Source organism: Hypanus sabinus, chromosome 8 (assembly GCF_030144855.1).
Source record: "Hypanus sabinus isolate sHypSab1 chromosome 8, sHypSab1.hap1, whole genome shotgun sequence".
Taxonomy (NCBI): Eukaryota; Metazoa; Chordata; class Chondrichthyes; order Myliobatiformes; family Dasyatidae; genus Hypanus; species Hypanus sabinus.
In genome coordinates this window covers 108,774,749-108,801,241 of record NC_082713.1, presented here as the reverse complement: position 1 = coordinate 108,801,241, position 26,493 = coordinate 108,774,749, and the positions used below count along the sequence as shown (strand labels likewise).

General features: G+C 39.5%; 1 protein-coding gene across 4 annotated transcripts in view; it reads right to left on the bottom strand.

Annotated features, from left to right (window-relative positions):
* Positions 1 to 656: 656 nt before the first annotated feature.
* The window catches only part of ppp1r12a (protein phosphatase 1, regulatory subunit 12A), a 238,941-nt gene continuing 213,104 nt past the window's right edge, over positions 657 to 26,493 (bottom strand). For 3 of the 4 annotated variants that reach the window (XM_059977565.1, XM_059977566.1, XM_059977567.1), the window contains 3 exons: positions 18,840 to 18,887; positions 17,698 to 17,748; positions 657 to 3,639 (listed from right to left, as the gene is read on the bottom strand). In XM_059977565.1, the coding sequence (XP_059833548.1) occupies positions 3,553 to 3,639; positions 17,698 to 17,748; positions 18,840 to 18,887 (186 nt within the window). In that variant the 3' untranslated portion in view covers positions 657 to 3,552. Of the gene's footprint in view, positions 3,640 to 11,392; positions 11,583 to 17,697; positions 17,749 to 18,839; positions 18,888 to 26,493 lie in introns of those variants that run through there. The other variant, XM_059977568.1, reaches the window with a different exon arrangement.

Here is a 26,493-nt window from a genome sequence, read left to right as displayed (position 1 = left end):
CAGATCATGCAATGAATGTACTTTTTGTGGCAGTTGGTAAAATTCCATCTTCCCTACCAGATATGGGTGCAATTTTACACTGTCATAGAAAATTGCCTATTACTGTCTGGTTTGAGGCAGCATCCTCTCACAATATATGAAAACTACAGCGAACTGTTAGGTCTGCAGAAAAAGTCATTGAATGCAGACCACCATCACTACAGGAATTGTACGTGTCCAGGACAAAGAAGCTGGTAGGAAAATTCATGATGGACACTACCCACCCAGCAAACTGTCTTTTCCAAAAGTTCCCTTCTGGAAAGCTCTATAGGGCTATTACCACACCATCTCCTTAATCTGATCAATCATTCTAGTAGCTCCTCCATCCCCCTTTATCTATTACCCCTGTCAACTCACTGTAAACACTTTAATCCACTTTTGATGTTTTATGAAAACCTGTTAGTATTTATGAACATTTTTTCTATATCTGTAATTTAACCTTTTTTTTTACATAATTCTTTGCTTTTTAAATAATTATTGAATGTTGCTTAATCCATGTTGTGCCAACACCCCATAGCAAATTCCTAATACAGTGGATTCCAGATAACTGGAACACATTTCTACATTTTGGCCCAATTAAGTAGTGGTGCCAATTAGCTGAAGTTTCATGGAACTAGTTAAAAGGAATAGAAAAAAAGCCAAACTATCGTCGTCAGAGGAATTTATGCCCTGTTCTTTTGATTGACTGTAAATGAACAAAATCAGTACAGACACCTAATGCAGAAAATGGACTGCCTTCATACAACCCTTCATTCAAGATAATTGCCGATACCTTCAAATTCTTCATAATTTCTAACTTGAAGTAATGAAATAATTTTATTTTCACTCCCAACTATTTCTGGCATCTCCAAGCGTGAATGCTTGAAACCACAGTGAGTAAAACTGTTCTGAATTGTCTTACCACTTATTTATCACCAAATATCAGTGACAAAAATGACTACTTTTTGAATACAAACACGTGCAACTGACGCTATTTAGAAACTGCTCTACACACAGTGTCATGTCTAACAACTATGCAAGTACACGCAACTGACACTAGTTAGAGACTGTTCGGCAACAGTCTCTTGTCTCAAATAAGTGGCATAGTGTTCCATATAAACAAAGGAAATCCTGGCTATATTCTATTTAGTTTTTGTCTGTTTAAGAGTTGTTCCAAATAAACAGCATCCTGATTAACTGATGGCCCAATTAACCTGGAATCCACTATGCATGTAAATATATATGGCAAATGAAGTTGATCCTTGATCTGCAGGTAAGTTCATGGAAATTCAAGCAGAGACCAACTGAAAAAACTAACAGATCAGTATGGGATCGAGTTCTAAGGGTTGCATTTTGGGACAGCTGGTAGGGGATCCCACAGTTACCATAGAAAGACTTGTACAAACACAACCACATTGTTTTCTCAGTTACCTTAATTCCATGCTCTGCAACATGAATCTGAACATCACTCTCCAGATCAGTGAAGCACCCATGAATGCTATCGCAGCAATTTGAAAGCCAAGCTAACACATCTCATTATTCAGTTCACAATCAAATAAATAGCACTATGTTAACATTTTAATTTTTATTAGTATATGTGAAAATACATTTTTCAAAAATGTTGGTAGCTTTTGCAGTCAACTCCATGCATATGCACTGTCTGCTCAATAACTACAAATAAAACTCACACAGCACACAGGTCAAATCATGGATTCCAATATAAAGAATAAATAACCTGAATATAAAACACTGAAATTTTGCAGAAATGCCTATTATATTTTTGGACATGCGCCTGAATTTAGGATCACACTGTGCCACTTGATCAGCCAGTCACACACTCAGAACCTGTTGCTGAACCAGCATTTAAATCCTCTGCTGCCACTAACCTCTGTCTTTGCCAAACAACAGAGAAAAACATCACATACCAATGGTAAATAATCTCAACCAAACACTTGGCTCTTACTGCTTGAACGGGAAAGCCTAGTTTTCTTTGTACCTTTATAAAATCCAGCTCCTGAGATTGGTAGTAAGAGTCCGATACCACACCAACATTACACCAAAATGCCCAGCGTACCAGACCACAATAATCAATGCAACACAAGAATCCTGGTGTTTTTATGAAGGGGTATAAATTCACATTTAATACAATATATTTAATGATAATACAATAGTTACCGCAAGTTTTACAATGTACAATCACTCAGCAAGTTTGAAATCTTCAGTGGTTTTTTTTGACATGTAATGTGCCATATGAAATCACATAGATGTTTAAATATATAGTCAGAATAAACGAGGGGTGATGTACAATATTGGTCGAATGGTCAGAGAATTCACTTTAAAAGGCCACCAAAAAGTAGGAAGTGCATTCTGATTTCTGGACTTTGTCACGATGGGTTTCCAACAATCAGTATCTCTTGCTGTCAGCCATCCCAGATACATAACTGAAAAGTTTGTGAACACCATAATGTACTTCTCCAAACAAATAATTGTTTTCTTGTGTGATATTACTTTGGCAAGAGCTTTTAGCTCTGGTGTGACTTACAGTATGCGTATCACAGAGTGAGAAATCTCTCATGGATTTTTTGATGCACGTTTTTACATCTGTGAAGATTGAAATCCTACATCAAATGTACCGTTTACCCTTCAGGACATCACACTTTTCCAATAAATCATTTCATGAATATCCACTTTTTAAGCCTTAAAAAACTCATTTTCATTAAAACGATGCCCCTTGGAGTAATCCGCTTTGTGTAGTCGTTACGCATACATGGTGCGCTGAAACTTAAAACAGTATATATACACACACGCACACATACACACACTCAGTACCTGCTAAAATGAAAATGAAGGCTACAAATTATCCAAGAATTTACGCTAGGCTTAAAAATTGTGAAGAAGGCCAAGATAATCTTTTTGTAAAATATATCTACTTCAACTGACTTGTTAAAGCATCTTAAAGAAATGCATATTGCACAAACAGTGAAAGCAAATGTTTCACCAAATCTATCTGATCAATACAGAGGGACAAATCGTTACTTGCCGCTATAGGGCTTGGATGCATCATTTGCAACACAGATGGTTCTGCGAATACTGTCCCAACTTGAACTGGCACATGGGTGGTTAAGCACATATTAAACACTCTTAAGCGTGCAAAGGAGGAAAACAACAGTTCTGTGGCACAGTTAAATCATGTTGGATTTTTTAAACCGTCTGTTGCAATACAAGCAGTTTGACGACATTTTATGTACAAGTAAGGCTTTCTGGTTTAGTTACGGAGGCGCATCTGCCTTTCAAACGTCTTCCTCTTTCCTCTGTAAACAAGAGTGTCAGGCATTTCATTTCTTCAGCAGTTTCTGTTAAAATGGCCGTACATTTATATGTAAATATAAATATAGATATCCATATATAGACATTGAACAGGCTTGTACAAGAAATTTCTTCGGGTTGGGCTCTCCAGCTCCTTTTGATCCACCCAGCTGACAACATGAGTTCAGAGCTTTTGGACAATGGTAACAACAGCAATTAGATTCCCATTTACTTGGAAAGTTTGCTGATGACTCTGATCAAAGCTCCATTTTCGTCTTTCAGTCGCTGGTTGTCTGCTTTCAAGTCCGGTAACATCTGTAGTGGATACAAAAGAATAAATCAGGGAAGCTCATTCCAACCATCAATCTGCAAACATTAATGGCAAATGTGGACAAAGGACAATGGGAATCTGTGCAGATTATGAAGGTGTTTCATATCTGTGCTTGCAGAAGATTACTGCATGTTTAGAGGATTTGTCTTTTGAAGACCAGTGTTAAAACAAGTCATACCAACAGTCTTTTAAGTCAGATTAAGTGACTCTTGACTGCAGGTTAAACTGCAGCCCTGTCCTCCCATTCAGGTGGATAATTTTTATTTTTATTTTTTTAAGATACAGCACAGTAATAGGCCCTTCCAGCCCTGCAAGCCCGGGCTGCCCAATTAAACCCATTTGACCAATTAACCTACCAACTCTAACCTGTACGTCTTTGGGATGTGGGAGGAAAGTGGAGTACCTGGAGGAACCCCACAAAGTTATGGGGAGAGCATACAATCTCCATAGAGCCAGAGGCAGAAATTGAACCTAGGTCAGTGGCACTGTAAAGCATTATGCTAACCACTACACTACTGTCCCACCACATGAAACAGAACCCCTGACATTGGTCAAAAGCAGGGAAGCTTTCCTCAAGTGTCCTAGTACAGAAAAATTCCTCATCTCATGTTCTGATTACCAAGTTGGTGTGAATAGGACCTTGCTGAGTGCAAACTACCTGCCACACTTTACATAAAACAATGACTACATTTTATTGGCTGTGAATTGCTTTGGGAAACTAGAGGAAAAACAATTTTCCATTGCAATGGCACTGTGCCAATTTTCTGGATTTGCCAGTGTATTTTAACCCATTAAGTTTGGAAATTTTGCTTTTAATTTGATCAAGTACCAGACTGCTTTAAAAAGCCACCTGATTCTGCATGATGAATCTGCTGCTCTTACTGGACAGGGCTACGTTTGACTGGAGACCCAACAACGGGGTTTCAACACTCATGTCTGAAACGGTTCAATGTACAAGGGAAATTAGCAACAGTAATAAACATCGGCCTTGCTGTGAATATCAGCTTTAAATACAATTAACACACCATGAAAATGTTCACAAAGGAAATGAAGAGAAACTAGAAAATCCTATTAAAATTAAACTCCTATACCTACTTTGAACACAACTTATTATATCCAGCATACAGAGGACCACAAGCTCTTTCAAGTAATGTCTTTCAAGCATCAAAATGAACTATCATCACAAGCTATGAAATCACAACCAAAGCTCTGATGAGATTATGTATAACATTCCAGCTGTTAAAACTTACTCTGACATCTAATTGCAGAAGTCCACTATACATAACTCAAGGTAAAAATCAGAGCTCTCTCACCAAGTTATCACACCTGTATATTTATATTTTACTCCAGCTTACAGTTGAAATAGCAGCCATTTAAATTCTATTTCTTTACAACAATCTTCGAAGCATAACAATGAAGGGTCTTGGCCCAAAACATTGACTGTTTATTCATTTCCATAGATGCTGCCTGGCCTGCTGAGTTCCTCCAGGTAGGTGTGTGTCTGTGCGTGTGCATGTCTGTGCGCGCACATGCACGTGTGTGCGGGGCTTTGGATTTCCAGTATTTGCAGATTTTCTTGTGCTTGTGATTATAATACTGGTGTACAGTAGAACAGAGGAATCTGGGACTACAGATCCATAATTCCTTGAAAGTGGTATCACAGATAGATAATGAAATATTGAGAGTGTATGGCATATTGGCCTTCATATATCAAAGTACTGAGTACAGGAGTTGGGATGTTATGTTGAACTTGTATAAGATATTGGTGAGGTCTAATTTGCTATATTGTGTGCAGTTCTGGTCACCAACCTCCAGGAAAGTTATCAGTAAGACTGAAAGAGTTCAAAGAAAATTTACAAGAATGTTGCCAGTACTCGAGGATCACAGTTTTAGGGAAAGGTTGAATAGGTAAGGATTTTGTTCTCTGGACTATAAGAATGAGAGGAGATTTGATAGAGTATACGGAATTAAGAGAGGTATAGATAGGTAAATGCAAGAAGGCTTTTTCCATTGAGGTTGGGTGAGACTAGAACTGGAGGTTGTGAGTTAAGGGTGAAAAGTGAAGTGTGGAACGAGCTGTCATTTGAAGTGAAGTGGTGGATGTGTATTTGATTTCGATATACAAGCTTGGATAAGTAAAGTGATGGGAAGGTTATAGAGGGCTATGGTCCATGGTGCAAGTTGATGGCACCGGGCAGAATAATAGTTTGGCATGGACTAGATGGACCTGATTGCTTGGTTCTGTGCTCTAGTGTTCTTTATCTTCAAGGTGACCATAGTCTGAAATAAATACACAAATGGATCAAGCTCCACATATTTATGGATACAGGGACCTGGCACACTGAAGTAAAGCCCGTGCACAGCAAATGACTGGTAGCTAATTCAACTGCCCCGTGGAGATGGTGCTGTAGTGAATGAACGCAGACTTGGGGGTGGAGAATAAGGACATTAGAGGAAGAAGCCTCGCAGACTCTGGAATGTGGAGGGAGATTCAGAGCAGGGAGCAGAAACTGTGAAAGGAATTAGAAAAGTATCCAACAGTAGGATGTGGAAATAGTGTCAGCAAATGAGATTCGGGTAATAGATAACACAAGATAAATAATATGAACAAGATAAATTAAAATGCTTGTTTTTATTTTCAACTAGCACCAGGGTACATAGCCGCGAGATTCGTGAGGAGTAGATTTAGGATGGAGATGAGGAAGAACGACTCTTTCACAAGAGTAGTGAATCTGAGGAATTTTCTGTTCAGGGAAGCAGTGGAAGCGACCTCATTAAGAATATTTAAGGCACATTTAGATTTTTAAAACTGTAAGGGAATGAATAGTAATGCGTAATGAGATGGAGCTGAGACCATGGCCTGATAAGCCATGCTTGCATTGAATGGTGGAGCAGGCTCAACAGACTAGATAGCCAACTCCTAGTGCTTCTTGTGTTCATTCTTGGCCCGTTCAACCTTGGAAAGTCCTCCTACAAGACCACAAGATATTGGAACAGAACCGGGCCACTTGGCCCTTCCAGTCTGCTCCACCATACCATCAAGGCCGATTTATCATCCCTCTCAAACACATTCTCCTCAATCTTTGACACACTGACTAATCAAAAATCCATCAACCTGTTTTAAATATACTCAATAACTTGGGTCTCCATAGCCATCTGTGACAATGAATTCCACAGATTCACTACCCTCTGGCTAAAGAAATTCCTCATCTCTGAGCTCTGGTCCGAGACTCACCCCCAATAGGAAGCATCCTCTTCACATTCACTCTATCTCGGCCTTTCAATATTCAACAGGTTTCAATTACATCCATCCCAAACCCTCATTCTTCTAAACGCCAGTGAGTTTTGGCCCAGAGCCATCAAACACTCCTCAGATATTCCAGGAATCTTTCTCGTGAACCTCCTCTGCATCCTCTCCAATGCCACACATCTTTTCTTAGGTGGGACTCCCAGAGGAATGCCATGGAGACCAGGGGAGATCTCATTGAAATATTTTGAATGTTGAAAGGCCTAGACAAAGTAGGTGTGGAAAGGATGTTTCCACAGCGGGGGAATCTAGGACAAAAGAGCACAGCCTCAGGATAGAGGGGAGGTCCATTTAAAACAGAGATACAGAGAAATTCTAGCCAGAGGGTGGTGAATTTGTGGGATTTGTTACCAAGGCAACTGTGGAGGTGGGTCGTTCAGTGTATTTAAGGCAGAGATTGATAGGTTCTTGATTGGCCACGGCATCAAAGCTTACAGGGAGAATGCTGGGGAGTGGGGGGAGGATCAGCCATGAATGAATGTCAGAACAGATCTGATGGGCCAAATGACCTAATTCTGCTCTTATGTCTTCTGTTCTTATAATGGGCCCAAAACTACTCACAATATTCCAAATGTGGTCTGACTAATGCCTTATAAAGCCTCAGCATTATATCATTGCTCTTATATTTTAGTCTTCTCAAAATGAATGCTATCATTGCATTTGCCTTCCTTACCACCGACTCAACCTGCAAGTAACCTGCATGAGGACTCAAGTCCCTTTGTACCTCTGATTTTCACGTTTTCTTCCTGTTTAGAAAATAGTCCATGCCTTTATTCCTTCAACCAAAGTTCATGACCATACACATCCTTACACTATATTTCATCTGCCACTTCTTTGCCCATTCTCCTAATTTAAGTTCTTCTGCAGACTCCCTGCTTCCTCAACATTGCCTGCCCCTCCACCTATCTTCATATCATCTGCAAATTGGCAACAAAGTAATTAACTCCGTCATCCAAATCATTGACATGACGTGAAATGAAGCAGTTTCACTTGAGCCCTGCAGAAGACCACTTTCACCTGTAACCAACCAGAAAAGGTCCCATTTATTCCTACGCTTTGACTCCAGCTAGTCAACCAACCTTCTATCCATGCTAGTATCTGCACCAGCTAGTACAATACTAGTAGCTAATACTTGTAATATCATGGGCTATCTTGCTAAGCAGCCTCATGTGCAACACCTTGTCAACGGGTTTCTGAAAATCCAAGTAAATAATATCCATTGATTCTCCTTCATCTATCTTGCTTGTTATTTCCTCAAAGAATTTCAGAAGATTTGTAAAGTAAGACTTCCCCTGGCTTCGGCCTATTTTATCTTGTACCAATTACCCTGAAACCTCATCCTTAGTTACGGACTCCAACATCTTCCCAACCACTGAAGTCAGGCAAACTGGTCTATAATATTCTCTCTTCTGTTCCTTCCCTTCTGAAAGAGTGGAGAAACATTTGCAATTTTCTAGTCCTCCAGAACCATTCCAGGATCTAGCGATTCATGAAATTTCATTACTAATGCCTTCATAATCTTTTCAGCTACCACTTTCAGAACCCTGGTCCAGGTAATTTATCTAACTTCAGACCTTGCAGCTTCCCAAGCACCTTCTCCTTAACAATAGCAGCTACACTCACTTCTGATAATGTGGGAAAAATGGGATATCATTCAACGGTATCCATAACAAAAAGCCAGCGTATTTGTTCAATTGTGAGAAGTTATATTATTGTCCTATATTCCTCAATATTTCACCTAATTCTAATCTTAATCTATGATCTCTATTTCTAGTTTCACCCAACCTCGGTGGAAAAAGTCTGCTTGCTACCAATAGTCCTCATAATTTTATATGCCTCTATCAAACCTCCCCTCATTCTCCTATGCTCTGGGAGAAAGGTCCCAACCTATTCAACCCTTCCTGATAACTCAGGTACAAGTCCTTGTAAATTTATAAATTTTCTTGTAAATTTTCTCTGCACTCTTTCCACCTGGTTAATATCTTTCTTGTAGGACGGGGACCAGAACTGGACACAATACTCCAAATTTAGCCTCACTAATGTCTTATACAACTTTAACCTAACATCCCAACTTCTGTATTCCTGTGTCCCGTCAGGGTGACCGTTATCAACAGCCCTGCGCAGCCAAAGGTGGAGGCTCAGCACCAGCAGTCTTACTTGTGCCTCAGTTATGAAAACAATTTCCAAAAGACCATAACACACAGGAACAGAAAGTGGCCATTTGGCCTATCGAATCCGCTCGACCATTCAATCATGGCTGATATATTTCCCTCTCAACCTCCTTCTCTTGCTTCTCCCTGTAACCTTTAACACTCTCACTAATACAGCATTGTTTCCAATTAAAATATCCAACAACCAGAAAGTATCCCATCGCACAGTTCCAATCTTACTTTGGTTCACCCTCCTCCTCCTTCTACTCTTGTTATTCACCTTATAACCACATCTCCTCTAGCCATCAACTGGGATTAACAAGCCTTCACATCATCTCAAGTCTCTCAGGTCCTGATGAAGGGTCTCAGCCTGAAATATCGACTGTTTATTCCCCTCTAGAGGTGCTGTCTAACCTGCTGAGTTCCTCCAGCATTTTGTGTGTATCACTCTGGATATTCAATATGTGAAGAACCATTTGTGTTCTCAAGTCTGTTGACACATAAACAAGTACAGTAAGATACAGGTGAAAAACTTGATTGCTTCTCTCATCACCAGTATTTGGATCAGAGAATTCCTCTCTTTCATAAATATTATTTGCTCTCCCTACCCTTCTACTTACTCTGCAATTAAAACACACCTCACCATTTAAGCTTTCCTGGATCTGATGAAACATTATTAACCCTAACAGTTAATTCACTCTCTCCCTCCACACATCTTATGGACTGCAGATCGTGGCCTCGCCATTAGTTTGTTAGAAAAAAAAGATGACATATAAATGTAGTTTCCTTCTTAGAGTTCGTTTTAATCCTTCTGGTGCTCCAGGAGCAAATTCAAGGCACAGAGAATGTAGAACTTAGAACAGTACAGGTCCTTTGATGTTGTGCCAACCCTTATAACAAATGGAATACTTTTGCCATTATTGGCTTTTACTCACATTAATACATTCTTCATTCACTATTGTACAACATTTCCAAGTTTAAAAGAAGCACAACAACTGAAGGAAACAAGTGTACACGTGTAATATGGTAACACGTGTGTGTGCCAATGAGCCACTCTATCCACCCACCCCGATCAACCCTTGCCTAATCACAGGACAATTTACAAAGACCAATTAACCTATTAACTGGCACGTCTTTGGGCTGTGGGAGAAACATGGAGCACCTAGAGGAAAACCACGTGCTCAAGGGAAGTACAAACTTCTTAGAGAGGACAGTTTGGAGGACAACTCCAAACTCGAGATGCCCTGAGCTGTAATAGTGTCGCACTAACCACTACACTATCATGGTGCCCTCGACTGAATTCCATCAATTAGGATGAGAGGTGACTTGATAGAGATTCACTGACTGAGTGGCCAGCCAGAGACTTGTTACCAAGTGGAAAAGGTTAATGCAAGAGGGACAGAATTTTAAGGTGATTGGAGGAAAGAATAAGGCGGGGGGGGGGGGGGGGGTGGCGGCAGAGGTAAACTCTTTACATAGAGTGGTGAGTGCGAGAAACACCCTGCCAGGGATGGTTGTAGACTCGGATATATTAGTGCATTTAAGAAACTCTCAGATGGGCATAAGGATGATAGAAAAATGGAGGGCTGTGTAGGAGGGATGTTTTAGATTGATCTTAGGAGTAGGTTAGAAGGTCAGCACAAAATCATGGGCCCCAAGAGCCTGTACTGTTCCATGTAAGTGGATCACGTTATAGGAGTTTTATTGTATTTCTGTACCATCAGAATCAGGTTTATTATCACTAATTTATGATGTGAAATATGTTCAACAGCAATAGTACAGTGCAAAGACATAGAATTACTATCAACTACAAAAATAAACAGTGCATAAAAAGGAGTAACAAGAAGGTTCATGAACCACTTAGCTATAAGTGAACTGACAGGAAAGCCAAGCAGCATAGAGTTTAAGTGTTCACACCAATCCCAAGTGCAGTTAAAAAGCCATGCAGTTTGTATTGGCTGTGGTTAACAACCATCTTTTGGCTAACGCAACACCAGACTGATTCTTTGCAAGTTTGCAGGCTCCGTTCAACCACACGTCGTCTACTTATATCCTGTAACACCGGAGAAATTTCTCACAACAGAACACTGGAGCACAGTGACAAAGGGGAAACCACATTAGCAGCAGCACAAATATGTACAAGTCACGTAGAACTGCCCAACTCTGAAACAAAAAAAAGCAAGACATTTGCATTCCACAGTTTTAGATGAAGCAATTTAGCAAAAAAAAAGCAGTTCTCGCCCAAAACAAGAGTGAAAGTGGGACTAGAAAGCTAACCAAAGTTTAACACCTGCCTGGCTACGAAGGGCAGTAGCAATGAAGAAAAGAAAAGATGCTACAAATCCACAGCCTGAAGCTGCCTATAGGATTCAGAAAGCTTGATGACCACTCTGGTCAGAGCCCTATTCTCAGCCAGTAGTCGCTCATTTAACTGCCTCAGAGTCTGAATCTGATTTACTTGCTGCGGGTTCTGCAGGGATCAAAACACAAGAAACAGAATTGGAAAGCAGAATAAGAAGCACACACAAGAAAAAAGTTAATAAAATGATAATTCAATGCCCATTTTCCACTTGGTACAATGACACAGGCCTTGGGATTCTCTTCATAAAGAAGCATTGAGTAAAGTAACTCAAACTTGTATTATTACAACATCTATTTTCTGGTACTCGATATCTATCAATTATAATATGAATTATGATTAGAAAATTTCTATTGACAACTGGGCTGTGACTTCAGTAGCAACAAAATTTTTGATTTCCCAAAAGGCACAATATCTAGCTTTCGGGTCAAATTGAATGCATATGCCCGTTCTACCAAACTTAAATGAGTGATAAAAGCCAAGAAATTATTACCAGCATTTCGGAGTCAAAGGAGAGGGACAGGGCAAGGCATTTAACAGGCAAAATAGCAGAAATGAGCAACTTTGAAATACGAGTTCCTCCAGCATTTTGTGTGTGTTGCTTGTATGGTAGTTGAAATCATTTGGTGCGCCCTGCTTGATTAGGGCACTGGACAGGTGAAGAGTGTCAGGTGAAGTTGGTACAAGGATGTTACTGGGATAAAAATGGCTAAATTATGGGACAGAAGTCAAGCAGCTTGGGACCTTTTTTCCTTGGTATGTTGGGAACTGAGGGATGACCTTATAGACATATAGAAAATCATGAGGGACAGGGGGTGAATACAGTCTTTTTTCTGGTGTCAGGGAATCAAGAAATGACAAGCATATGTTTAGGGTGATTGGGGCAAGATTTATAAAGGACCTGAGGGGCACCTTCTTCCTGTAAGTGGTGGTTGGTATATAGAACAAGCCTCCAGAGGAAGTTGTTAAGGTGAGTACAATAGCAGCATTTAAAAAGACACTTGGACAGGCACATAGAGAGGAAAGATTAAAAGGGATATGGGCCAAAAGGAGACTAGCTTGAATGGAAATCTTTGTTGGCATGATCAAGGCAGCTTGTTCCTATGCTCTGAATCTATGAAAATTAAAACCTTGGTTTCAAATGCCTCCAGAGATCTGTAACTTCCTCCAGCTTCAAGATGTGATGTCTCACTCATCCATTAGCCATCATCCCTTCAGCATCGTTGACCCCATGCTCAATAATTTGTGTTTTTTTTAAAAAAAGCCCATCTGTCTTCAGCTCTTTCACACCTTCAAAATGTTTCTTGAAATTCATTTCAATGCAACATTCATTTTAAACCACGGAAGGTAGCTTGGTCTTTCAAGAATTCAAGAGATTCTGCAGATGCTGGAAATCTGGAGTACTTGTGTGGATTGGTCTTTCTGTATATCCTGTACTGATGTGTAATAGGTAAACACAACAAATTCTGCAGATACTGGAAATCCAGAGGTTCTTCTTCTTTCCTTTCTTGTGCGAATAAAGGGTCTTGGCCTGAAATATCGACCGTTTATTCCCCTCCACAGATGCTGCTTGACCTGCTAAACTCCATCAAATTTTTGTATGTATTGGGATACTGTTCTTGACTTTACTCAAGCTGCTGATGCATAGCCAAGGACAAATTACTCTGCCACTGAAAACAAGTTACTCCACAGCCTTTCCGAGAGTCAATGTATGGTGGACATATCCATTCCAATCAAAGGATTTTCAGCCTGAACAATGAGTCCATACAATTGTCAAAGGTGATCTTCAAACTGGGTCTCAATTCTGGATCTATTTATATTAGGAGGGAAGATGTTAATAATTCAAGACCACCATTATTTAACAAAATTACTGTACAACGTGGCCAACACATGATACCTCTTATGAGAGATTTTTGACTTCTACAATTCAAACTTCAAGGTTTGAAAATGAGCCAGGTTTATGGGCCTCGCGTTAGCATCTTAAAATGATGGGCCTTTTAGAACTGCTGCTGTGATGAAGATGGTGTCTGAGATAGGTGGGCAAATGCAGTCTGAAGAAACAATGAAGAAAGAGAAGACAATCAAATTCAGAAAGTGCAAGGCTTAGGAGAAATGATGATGTTGTTTCTACATCGTTGTTATTCCAATCACTAAGACTCTGGGAGAGGTGACTGATAGCAGCAAAACAACATTGAAGTGTGAAAGAAAAGTGTGCAACCCCTGAGGGCTGCAAAGCTTCTGCAGAACTAATTCAGGCAAAGTGATCGAGGCAAGAACTCAAGTGTTAAAGGGCGGAGAGTGCCTTCAGAAAACTACATGCCTAATGGTTTTTGTAGTGATAATTTTCTTTTGGTGATTCTGGCTTCAGTCACTGATAACCACACTCTTACCTTGCCAGAAGATGCTGATGGCAGATGGTTTAAACAAACATTGAGAGATGAATTTTCATTTGGATTGGCTCAATTTTAAGTCATCAAACTTTGACATCCTCAAAGATCAAAGTAAACTTATTATCGAATTATGTATATGTTACTATATACCACCTTGAGGTTAATTTTCTTGCAGGCATTTACAGGAAATTAAAGAAATACAATAGAATTTCTGAAAACCATAAACAAAGACTGAATGTGCAACGTGTCTCTGTTATGGAAGATTATTGTGAGGCTATCAATTAGATATAGTTTGAGAAAATAGTCACGTTAAACTAACTGCACTAATCCACTACTTATTTGCAGTGAACTGACAAAAATACTATTGAAAGATTTATCGCTGAGAGGATTTCTGTAAGTCATTGTAATAGGTATCTTAATAATAATGATAAGATTGTCCCCTCAAGAGTCAAACTAAAACTGAATTGATTTAAGCTAATCTTGTGTGTTTATATTCATTATGTTCAGGTTCACAGTTAGAGGGAACACATTCAGGGTGAGAGGAGCGAAGTTTAAAGGAGATTTGTAAGGTAAATGTTTCTTTTAAAACAGGGGTAGGTTCCTGGAATGTGGCAGAAACAAAACATTGTAGTATTTAGAAAGATACACGAACAGGTAGGGAATAGAGGTAAGTGGACGCTGTGCAGGCAGACAGAATGTTTGGAATCATCCTCAATGCGTGATGGGTTGAAGGGCCTCTTCTTGAGCTGGCCGGAAAGATCTCTAACTATTAGCAGTGAGATGATCACAATTAGGGTATTTGTAAGGTTCCACTGCATCTCCTCCTCTTCCAGATTGGTACACTGTGATCAGGATTCATAACCAAAGCCAGAAGACAAGTTTGTGACTGTGAGCCTGCAGCTCTGAGAGCTAAGGACACTGGAGGTGGTCTGCCCAGGGGTTTGAGGCTGAGGTCTGTGACTGAGTGGGTGGGAGTGAGGAAAAGGGGCTTATTTTGCTGCTGTTGTTTTGTTGTTCTGTTGCTTGTGTTGTTCTACTGTACATTGTGGGCATGCTATGTTGATGCTGGAATGTTTGGCAACATTTGCTGCCTGCCCCCAGCACATCCTTGGGCTGTGTTGCTTGTTCATGCAAACAATGAATTTCACTGTCTGCTTTGATGAACATGTGATGAATCTGAACCTGTACTGTTCTATTCTCAGTGGCCAGTTATTTGCATTAATGAGCAGATGTACCTACTAACTGACCAATCATATGGCAGCAATTCAATTGATAAAAGCTGTCATGTCTGCATGCTAAAATGTTCATGTCTGCAAGACTTGTTTCCCAGACAAAACATCGGACTGGGGAAGAAATGTGATCTAAGTCACACTGACCATGGAATGATTGTTGATACCAAACAGGATGGTTTGAGTATCTCAAAAACTATCTCCTCTGATTTTCATGCACAAGTCAGTTTACTGAGAATGTGCAAGAACATAAAAACATCCAGTGAACAGCAGTTCTGTGACCTTGTTAATGACAGAGGCTGGAGGAGGATGGCCAGACTAGTTCAAGCTGACAGCAAGTCAAATAATCACGCGTTACAATAGTGGTATGTAGAAGAATATCTTTGAATGCACAACACATTTCGCTCTTGTACCTAATAAAGTGGTCACTGAGTGTATATTCTAAAGGAATGAATGACCAACTTTCATTTTCACATAGGGGTACATCAGCAGCAAACCCTAATCACATGGACAAATGATTAGAGCTAAGCTGACTAATTAAAGATTGTGATGAATAGCTGGCACAAACATGAAAAGATCTCAATGAAGATACATAAGTAAAAGGAAAACAAACAGAATTCTATACCTCATTGAGAAGGAATAGGAGTACAAAAGCTTTGCTGGATTTACACAGGACTTTTAAGAACAAACATGGAGCATTGACCAGTTCTGAGCTCTACACACAGGTAAGGATATTTCAACCTTAGTCTCTACATTGATTCCTGAGAAGAAGAAAGATCCAGTGAGATTACAAGCACGGGTGGTCTGCGATGACAGAATGAGGAATCTCACTGGAAAACAAGATTCAAAGAGAGAACAACTTGTCAAATGCTGGAAAACTGTGTCTCGCTTGCTGAAAAGTCTAAATCAGCAGACACAACCTCAGCAGAACCACTGAACACTGAAAGTATCTTGGAGTCTTAATGTTGTCAGATAGGGAGTTTTTGAATAAAGAATTGAGCAGACCAGTAAAAGTTTATGCCTTTACAACTTCCCATCAAGAACAGAATGCATGTCAGTGACATATCCACAAGCAAACAACTGTTGCCATCTACTTAAAGGACAGGAACACTTGCTGAAAAATCTAAACATAATATCCAATGAAGGCAATGATAAAATAAAGATTGCTGAATCTATTGTAATCCAGTAAATAAGAGGAGGCGTACAGACATGCTGCTTGAAGCACAGTAGCAGTATCCCTGAACAGTCTACAAGAGCTTCCTCAATCCCAACCTATATCCAACTGAGAGTTTATGAATTAGATGCATATGTAAAATCACTTCTCCTCCCAAATAGAGTCAAAAATGCAGAACAAGACTTAACATGCAAATAAAGATAATGGTTTCACAGGATAACAAAGAGTAACATTAAAACTGAACAAACATCAAAACATAAAATATTTTTAATAGAGCCCTGTACCATCAAGGAAGACGATGAAATTCATGACATGGTATAGTCAATGTAAGATGATCTAGTCATCAGAATCACTAGCATACATCACAAAATTCATTGTTTTGCAGCAGTATATAGATGCAGAATAAAAACTATAAATTACAATAATATATTTTAAAATTAAAATAGTGCAATAAGAGCAAAAAAAAAGAAACAACATTGAGGCAGAGTACATGGGTTAATTGTCCATCCAAAAATCTGATGGCAGAGGGTAAGAAGCTGTTCCTAAAACATTTTGAGTGTGTGTCTTCAGGCTCCCGTACCACTTCCTCGAAGGTAGCAATGAGAAGAAGGCATATCCTGGGTGATGAGGCATGATGTTCTTGTGGTGATTCTCTAAATTTGGATGTGTTGAACTGATTACAAGGACTAATTTGTAATGTCCACTCTTCTGTCCTTCAAAATGCTCCTTAATGATGGTTGCCATCTTTTTGAGGTAGCACCTTCTGCAGATATGTTTTAATGGTGGAAAGGCTAGTGTCCAGGATGGAGCTGGCTCAGTTCATGGACACCATGTGCAAGGAAATTATACCCCTACTTAATACTGCATTATGTATAAGTAAATCACTCCCACAATGTACCCATTGAAAGGGAAATCTTTAACATAATTATACAAATATGCTCATTTGATTTTAAGGCATGTCTTTGCCAAATGTGCAACTGGACCAAGGGGGAAAAAAGAGGGCCTCCAGATTTTGTCAAAACAATGATATAATTCCTTTTCCAATATCAGACATATTAATATAAATTCATGTCGCATATTGTTGTAGCTAAACTAGGAATTATTTTTTCAACGTAAGTAATTTATCTACAAATGGTTATTAAAGCCTGAGTTCTTCCACATCAAATTAAGTTAGATCTTTGCAGCCTGAGCTTATTAGCAAAAATTCCCCAATGTTACTCCACTATGAATCATTTGCAAAACATTCACTAATCTAAACACTTGAATTTTATTTGCGTGCAGTCATTAACAATTTACTGCACCATTACACATCAAAAGGTAAAAATAGCAACTTTACTTGTTCTGAAAAGAATGCCATAATTTTAAAGATAGGTTTTGCCATTTAAATGGAGTTTTATAACCACAGATCTGTACAACACTGGAGTGATCTTTACCTTGAGCTCCTCCTCCATTTCAGCGATTTTCCTCTCCAGTGCTCTTCTTTCCTGATAAATAATGGAAAATTGTCACTCTGAGCCTTTTATTTCTCAAACCACTTTCAGAAATATAACACCCTCATACCCCTTCATGAAAATAATTATTCATCTCAGTTCCTCAGATGTATGTATGATGTTCATGTGGTGGTTCTCTGAACTTGGATATGTTGAACTAATTACAAGGGGTAATTTGGAATGTCGACTCTCCTTTAAAATGCTCCTAAAAATTTCTGACCAAACATTTGGTCACCTGTCATTGAATTGATGTTAACTCTTCCTTGAAGATATTGTCACATGGCTTATGCTATTTCTTACTATTCAAGGAGCTAATAAAATACAATAAAAAGAATGCTAAAAACTCTTATAGGCCACTAACCTGAAATGAAATGTAAAGATGAGCTTTATTTGTTTCATGAATATCCAAACATACAGTGAAATGCACAGTTTGCATCAATGACCAACACAATCTGAACATCTGTTAGGGCTTTCCCGCATCAAACCATGACCTCAACTTACTAACCTGTACATCGTTTTGTTTGGAACGTGGAGGAAACCTATGTGGTCACAGGGAAAACAAACAACTCCTTACAGGCAGCAGTGGGATTGAACCCCAATCCCTGATCACTGACACTATCAAGTGTATACTGACCACTATACTACCATGCCATTCCCTTTTACTACGTGCACACTGGTTGACCTGCTGAGTATTTTCAGCAGTCTCCGTTTTTTATTTTAGGTTTTTAAATTTCAGTTCCAATTCAAGTTTTAGTGTTGAGTAATATGGTGTTTAATCAACCCAAGATCTGATAAGGATTTACAGCAGTCTCGTACATAAAAGAAAAACAATGATAGGAGTACAAGATTTGGGCTGTTTGGATTTGCCTAAAACAATCAGGTGAAGTATTTTAGCTATTTGGGCAGAAGAGTTTCCAAATTGGATACTTAAGTCAGAAACTCGAGTAGTTGCTAAAACATTGCTGTCCAATTCAATAATTAACAAAATTAATGAAAATAGCTTCACAAGTTTAATTTCTTTAAAATTATCACTTATATTCGAACAGGTCCTCATTATGAATGTAGTACATTTAATTGAAGCTTACCCTTTTCTCCATCTCCAGCAATGACCGATCAGCTTTCCTTTCTTGCCTCTGAAAGTCAATTGTTTGGTAAAATGAATCAGAATCAGGTTTAATATTGCTGGTTTATAATTGTCACATTTATTGACACAGTGGAAAACTTCATTTTGCACGTCATCCATACAGATTAATACACTGAGGTAATACAAGGTGAAATAATAATAGAATGCAGAACAAAGTTCTACAGAGAAATGAGATGCAGGCAGATAATAAGGTGCAAACCATAACGAGGTAGATGAACAGGACAAGAGCATCTTATTATTCAAGTTCAGTGGTCATATAATAATGAGATAGCTGTCTTTGAGCCTGATAATACAAGTTGTCCCTAAGACATAGGTGCACAATAAGGCTGCTTGGCCCATTGAATCTGTTCTGCCATTCCATCATGGTTGACTTATTTTCTCTCTCCACCCCATTCTTCTGCCTCTTCCCTGTAACCTTTGATGCAGTGATTAATCAGGAAACTACCAACCTCTAAATGTACTCAATGACTTGGCCCATTCTCCTAATCTATCGAAATTCTTCTGCAGTTTCCTTGCTTCCTCAACACCACCTGCTCCTCTGCCTACCAAAGCATCGTCCACAAACTTAGCTACAAATCCATCAATTCCTTGAGCCGAGGTAACTTAAGAAAATTTTTCCCCATCCCTCAGATTAGGTTATACCCTGCACTCTAGTGCAGAGCAGATGCTGGAAATCCAAAGTTACACACACAAAATGTTAGTTAAGTGTTGCTGAACTCAGCAACACTAAGGATATCCATTATTGACCTTGACGCTAATAATCTAATTTTCCAAAGATTCTTAAGAACATCCTAAACATTAACCTGTTCAAAGAAACAAGAAAACCTTAGCAATTGTGAACTACAAGCCAGAGCTTTAAAATTAAAAGATTAACACAATCATCAGATCAGATACAGAAATAATATATTCAGCAAAACAGAAAGATTAATCCAAGATCCGCAATCAAGTTTTAAAAAGTGATGTCAGAGTGTGAAGAAATAATGTTGCAGTTAAATCTAAAGGCCCAGATTTTGATAATTAAAATCATTTTGATAATTAAAATCACACAGCTTCAAACTGGAAAACGTGAACAATAATGTGAGGTTATTATAAACATGCAATTCTGCAGATGCTGGAAATCCAAAGTGACACACACAAAATGTTGGTTAGTGTTGCTTAGCTCAGCAGGTCAGGTAGCTTCCACGGAGAAGAACAAAAGAGACGATATTGGGGGGGGGGGGGGGTTGGAAATGTGCGTGTGTGTGTGTATTTTTTTTTAACTTTAACAGTCACTTTCTTGAACTGAGCAAATATGTGATAATCTGATTTGGACTGAACTCCTTTCAGTGAACTTCCTTTTAAAATTGCTTCCATAAATTCTCCTGATAACTTCATGCTGGCTGGCTGACCGAAAGGATAACATGAGTTGATTCTGTTAAGAGAAGCAAATTCTCTCAATACAAGAAACTTTACTGTAGAAAGGGATGCTTTCTAACCATTTTGGCAATTGCTGTGGATCTGATTCGTCAACCAGCCTCTGCAAGTTATCAGTGTCAGTATCAATAGGATCTGTGTGGCTGTATTCCAGGTTCCCAGTTCAACACAGGGAACATTAATAACTTAAAAGACAAAATCAGAACTGCATTGTCACTAATGATACTGGTGACTGTCACAAATGATTTCAGAAGAGAAACAATCCAGGAGAAACTTCTTTAGCCCAAGAAAGATGTGGAACTCCTGGCCACCTAATCCACACCAAGAAAATACAACTTTCAGAATAAGAAAGATTAGCTTTATTTGTCACAAATACATCAAAACATACAGAGAAATGTATAGTTTGCATCAATGGTCAACAGTCCGAGGATGGACTGTGATATAAGTAGATATGTTATGTCATGCACGTGATTGCTGGTACTGTATTTTGCGCCTTGGCCATGGAGGAACTGTTTCACTTGGCTGTATTCTTACGTATGGTTGAATGACAATCAAACGTGAACTTGATGTGATTGGAGCAGCCCTCAAGTGTCACTATGCTTTCCAGTGCCAACATAGCATGTCCACAACTCACTAATCCAACAAGTACATTTTTGGAATGTGGGAGGAAACCACCATAGTCACAGGGACAACATACAAACTTGTTAAGAAAAAAGGTGGCATTAAATGAAAGATGATCTAACTGCCAAATGACTTGTGTCCAGGTTCCACTTTCCATAGCCTGAGCTCAAAGGATAATTGAGTGTTAAGCACAAAAAAATATATCTGACCCACTGGGTCTTCAGTGCTGAGGTAGACCACAAAGGGGTTGGAGAACCAAGTCAAGGTAGCCCTGAGGTAGCAAAAGATTTGGATAGATCACAGTTAAAGCACTGTGCGCAATTTTGGTCTCTAAACAAGCAGACACATTAGAAACATAGAAAATAGGTGCAGGAGTAGGCCATTCAACCCCTCGAGCCTGCACCACCATTCAGTATGATCATGGCTGATCATCCAACTCAGAACCCTGTACCTGCTTTCTCTCCATACTCCCTGATCCCTTTAGCCACAAGGGCCATATCTAACTTCCTCTTAAGTATAGCCAATGAACCGGCCTCAACTGTTTCCTGTGGCAGAGAATTCCACAGATTCACCACTCTCTGTGTGAAGAAGTTTTTCCTCATCTCAGTCCTAAAAGGCTTCCCCTTTATCCTTAAACTGTGACCCCTCGTTCTGGACTTCCCCAACATCGGAAACAATCTTCCTGCATCTAGCCTGTCCAATCCATTTAGAATTTTATATGTTTCAATAAGATCCCCCCTCAATCTTCTAAATTCCAGTGAGTATAAGCCTAGTCGATCCAGTCTTTCTCCATATGAAAGTCCTGCCATCCCAGGAATCAAACTGGTAAACCTTCTCTGTACTCCCTCTATGGCAAGAAGGTCTTTCCTCAGATTAGGGGACCAAAACTGCACACAATATTCTAGGTCCGGTCTCACCATTCGTCTTGGAATCTCAGTAACAGAATGATTCATGAATAAGGAGCTCTTGCGGCAGAAAAGAATACCAACACAAGACACTACAGATATGGGAATAAATCCTGATGCAGGGTTTTGATCTGAAATATCAACAGTTTATTTCCCCCACTAAGTTCCTGAGTAGGACAGTTGATCACAGTGAAACACAGAAGATAGAGATTGAAAGAACAAAAGCCAAGAGGTGAAATGGTGGTTTGATTAATAAAATGGATGAGATCTAGGCTTAGTGAAGATGTTATTAAATTGCAGAACTCACTTGAATGACCATATAGAGTACTGTGCAAAAGTCTTAAGGCACATGTAGGAAAAAAATCTGGGAAACAAAGATGGTTTCAAAAATAATGAAAGTTTCTGAACATCAAAAAATTTACTATAAAGAGCAGTAAATAGTAAAAAAATAAATCATATCAATATTTGCTGTGACCCTTTGCCTTCAAAATTCTCTTAGCTACTCTGGCATGTAGCTTTATGAGAAAAATCAGCCTGTAGTTTATTCCAAGCATTTTGGAGAACATGCCACAGTTGTTCTGCAGATTTTGGCTGTCTCGTTTTCTTGTCTCCCCAGCTAATCCCAGACAACATTGATGATGTTGAGATCAGGGCTCTATGGAGGCCATGCCATCTGTTACAGACAACCTCTCTCCCCCCACTTTGGTCTTTTCGCTGAAGATAGATCATGACCATGATCATGTGTTTAGGGTCATTGATCTGTTGCAAAATAAAGTTGGGACTGATCAGACACCCCCCTAATGTCATTACACAATGGATGAGAACCTGCTTTTACTTATCAAGATTGAGGATTCCATAAATTCTAACCAGATTACTAACTCCATTTGCAGAACTGCAGCCGCAAACTTGCAGGGAACCTCCACCATCCTTCACTGTTAGTTGCAGACGCTCATCCACGTAGCACTCTCCAGCTCTTCTGTGGTTAAAGTGCCCCTTGTTTGAGCCAAAAATTTCAAAATTTGACTATTCAGTCCAGTGTACGTACTGCCATTGTTCAGCATCCCGGACCTTGTGTTTTTCTGCGTAGGTGAATCCCTTGGTTTTGTTTCCACTTGGGAGGAGTGGCTTTTCAGTAGCAACTTTTCCATGAAGACAACTTCTACAAGACTACTCTGGACTGTAGAAGAGTATATTTGGCTTTCAGTGGTTTCTGAGAGTTCAGAGCTGATAGTAGTGATGGACATCTTCTGATTTAGAAGGGAAATCAATTTGATGTATCTCTCATCTGCTGCACTCAGTTTTTGTGGCTGACCACTGTGTTCCTCAACAATTGCCTGTTTCTTTGTGTTTCTTCAGAAGAGCTTGGATAGCTGATCTTGAAGCTCCTGTTTGCCGCAAAATTCTGCTTGGGGAGTGAACTTGCTGATACTGGATGACAACTTTTGTTGCTATGCTCACTCTTCCATGGTATAAGAATTGAAGATTTGAGAGTTAAACTGTCACATTGGCCACATGCTCACCTTTTAGTTGTTCTTCACCCAGTCTGATTCCTCCTACACCTGTTTCAGTTAACCAGTTTAGTTCATTCAACTCTCTGTTGTTTTATTTTTACGTAGTTCAGTCTAGTTTTTGTACTGTGTCATGTAACACCATGGTCCTGAAAAACATTGTCTCATTTTTACTATGTACTGTACCAGCAGTTATGGTCGAAATGACAATAAAAGTGACTTGACTTGACTTGATAATTGGTATTAGAACCAGTCATCTTTATTTATTTATTTATGCACTGAGTTATACACCAACAAAATCATATTTTATTTGATAACTGGTCTTCTAAATATTACTTTATAGAACAAAATACAAAAATTTCACTGTAACATTAAAATTTTTGAAAAAAAGAATGTTTGGATATCTAAAATTTGCTCTTACCTCTACTAGCACACTAATGGAGAAGACAAAATATAAACATCTAAAACAGAATTTATCTAAAAAATCTAGGGTGCTTAAGACTTTTGCACAGGATTGCATAGCCTACTTCTAAGTTAAAATCTGCAGATGCTGGAAATCTGAAAGATAATGGGAATATTCTTGCAAGAGAAGTAACATCTGTGGTAAAGGAGATTAACATTAGCAGTTGATGATCTTTCATTAGATGTTATCTCACATACTGAGAACACACATTTTCTCCTATTATTCCCAATTTTGATTTCCTGCCTGATGATCCTGGCAAAATCTTTCTTCATGTATCTGGAGAACATATGGAAGGCTTTAAAGCAGAATAACCAGTTAACTTAATAAATCTGGAATGAAAATCTATGAAGTTAACTACTGGATTATTGTTCCCCCCCCCCCACCCTCCCCCCAAAAAACACACAGTTTATTGTTCTTCCTTCTTTATATTTGCTTTGAACAGTGGGGCTGTCAGACAGGACAGTTGACTGCTCCCCTTGCGGGATGTGGGAAGGAAGGGAGATCTACAGTGTCCCTGACAACTAAAACTGTGAGAAGTACATCCAGCTGAAGCTTCTAACAATCTGCATTAAGGAGTTGGAGCTGGACAGGATGAACTCTGGATCATTCGTAAGGCTGAGAGAGTGAGAGGTAGTTACATCCAAGGTGCAGGACACAGGAAATTATTGACAGTCAGGAAGGAGAAACTGGTTAAACAGCCAGTGCAGAGTACCCTCAACAACATTTTGGATACGGTTTGGTGCGGGGGGGTTGGAAGATGACCTAGCAGAGGAAAGTCGCAGCTGTCAAGTCTTTGGCATTGAGTTTGACTCTGTGACTCAGAAGGTAAGGTGGGTGAAAAGGCAAGCTGTGGTGACAGTGGATTTGTCAGTTTGGGGGAACAGAAAGGAGGTTGTGTGGACGAGAATGAGATTCATGGATGATATGCTGCCTCTCAGGTGCCAGGGTGCGAGACATTTCAAATTGATTACTCAGCATTCATAAGTGGGAGAGTGGTTCATGTAGATCCCAATGACATGGGGGAAGAAAGACAAGGTTTTACAAAGGGAGTTTGGGGAGTTAGGTGCTAAAGTAAAGGGCAGGACCTTCAGGGCTGTGATCTCAGGATTGCTACCCAATGCCATGTGCTAGCGAGGCCAGAAGTAGGAAGATCATACAGTTTAACACATGGTCAAGGAGTTACTGTAGGAGGGAGAGCAAAGATTATTGGATCATTGGACTCTCTTCCCAGGAAGGTGGGATCTGTACAGAAGAGCTGGTTCGCATCTGAACTGGAGGGGGCTAATATCCTAGCAGGAAGGTTTGTTAGTATCACACGGTGGGGTTTAGAGTTGCAGGGGGGTAGAAAACCAGACTGCCAGAACAGTTAGTAGAGAGGTTGTGGAGACATGTTGTGAAGAGCTCTGACAAAGTCAGGAACCAAAAGGTTGAGCATGGTGTGACTAATATCCTGAGTGGTATATACTTCAATGTAAGAAATATCGTAGGAAAGGGAGGTGAGCTCAAGGTATGGATCAACACATGAAGTGATACTGCAGCCATTAATAAGATTAGGTTGTAGAAGGGGTAGGACTGGCAGCTCAATATTCTGGGGTTCAGTTGTTTTAGATGTGACTGAGTGGTAAGGATGGTTTTATTGTTGGAAAAATGTCTGGACAGACTGGAGAACTTAGTCTAGTGAGGTGTTATGGGTGGAACTGAGCAATAAGGAAGGCATGTCCATGTTAATGTGGCTATATTACAGACCAATCAACAGTCCTGGGAATTTAGAGGAACAAATTTGTAAAAAGATCGCAGACAGTTGCAAGAAACATAAGGTTGTTACAGTCGGTGACTTTAACTTTTCATGTATTGACTGGGACACACATACTGTAAAAGGATTAGATGGGATAGAGTTTGTCAAATGTGTTCAGGAAAGTTTTCATAGAAGCCCCAATACGAGTGTACTATACTTAATCTACTATTAGGGAATGAGACAGGGCAAGCTAAATTAATTTGTCTAAGGGGGGAAAAAAAACTTGGCACCTCGTGATCACAGTGCCATTAGTTTCAAAGTAAATATGCAAAAAAACAGGTCTGGTCTGCAGGTTGAGATTCTAAATTGGAGTGAGGCTGCTTTCTAGCAAAAAGTGTACTTGGTAAGTGAGAGGCCTTCAAAAGTGAAATTTTGAGAGCTCAAAGCATGTCGACCCTCCTTATCTGCAGGGGATTGGTTCCGGGACCCCCCGCGGATACCAGAGAATGTGTATGCTTAAGTTGGTGGACTTTAGGACCCGCTGTCCGCAGTGTTTCTGCTCCGGAGAACGATCATGATTGAAAATAAAGTGGAAATAATAAAGCGATCGGAAAGAGGTGAAACGCCATTGATCATTGGAAAAGCATTAGGCTATAGTCAGACAATACTGTATTTTTTTTTAGGGAATAATGACAAGAAAAAAGCCTGTACATGCTCAAACAAAAAATGCTGTAGAGAGAACTTCCAGGTTTTCCCGATCCACCGTTGGTTGAATCCGCGCATGCGGAACCTGCGGATAAGGAGGGCCGACTGCATGTGTCTTTCAGAATAAAAGGTAAAGGTAACAGATGAAAGGAACCTTAGTTTTGAAAAGATTTTGAGGCCCTGGTTAAGAAAAAAAAAGTGCATGGCAAATATAGGCAGGTTGGAACAAATTGGGTGCTTAAAGA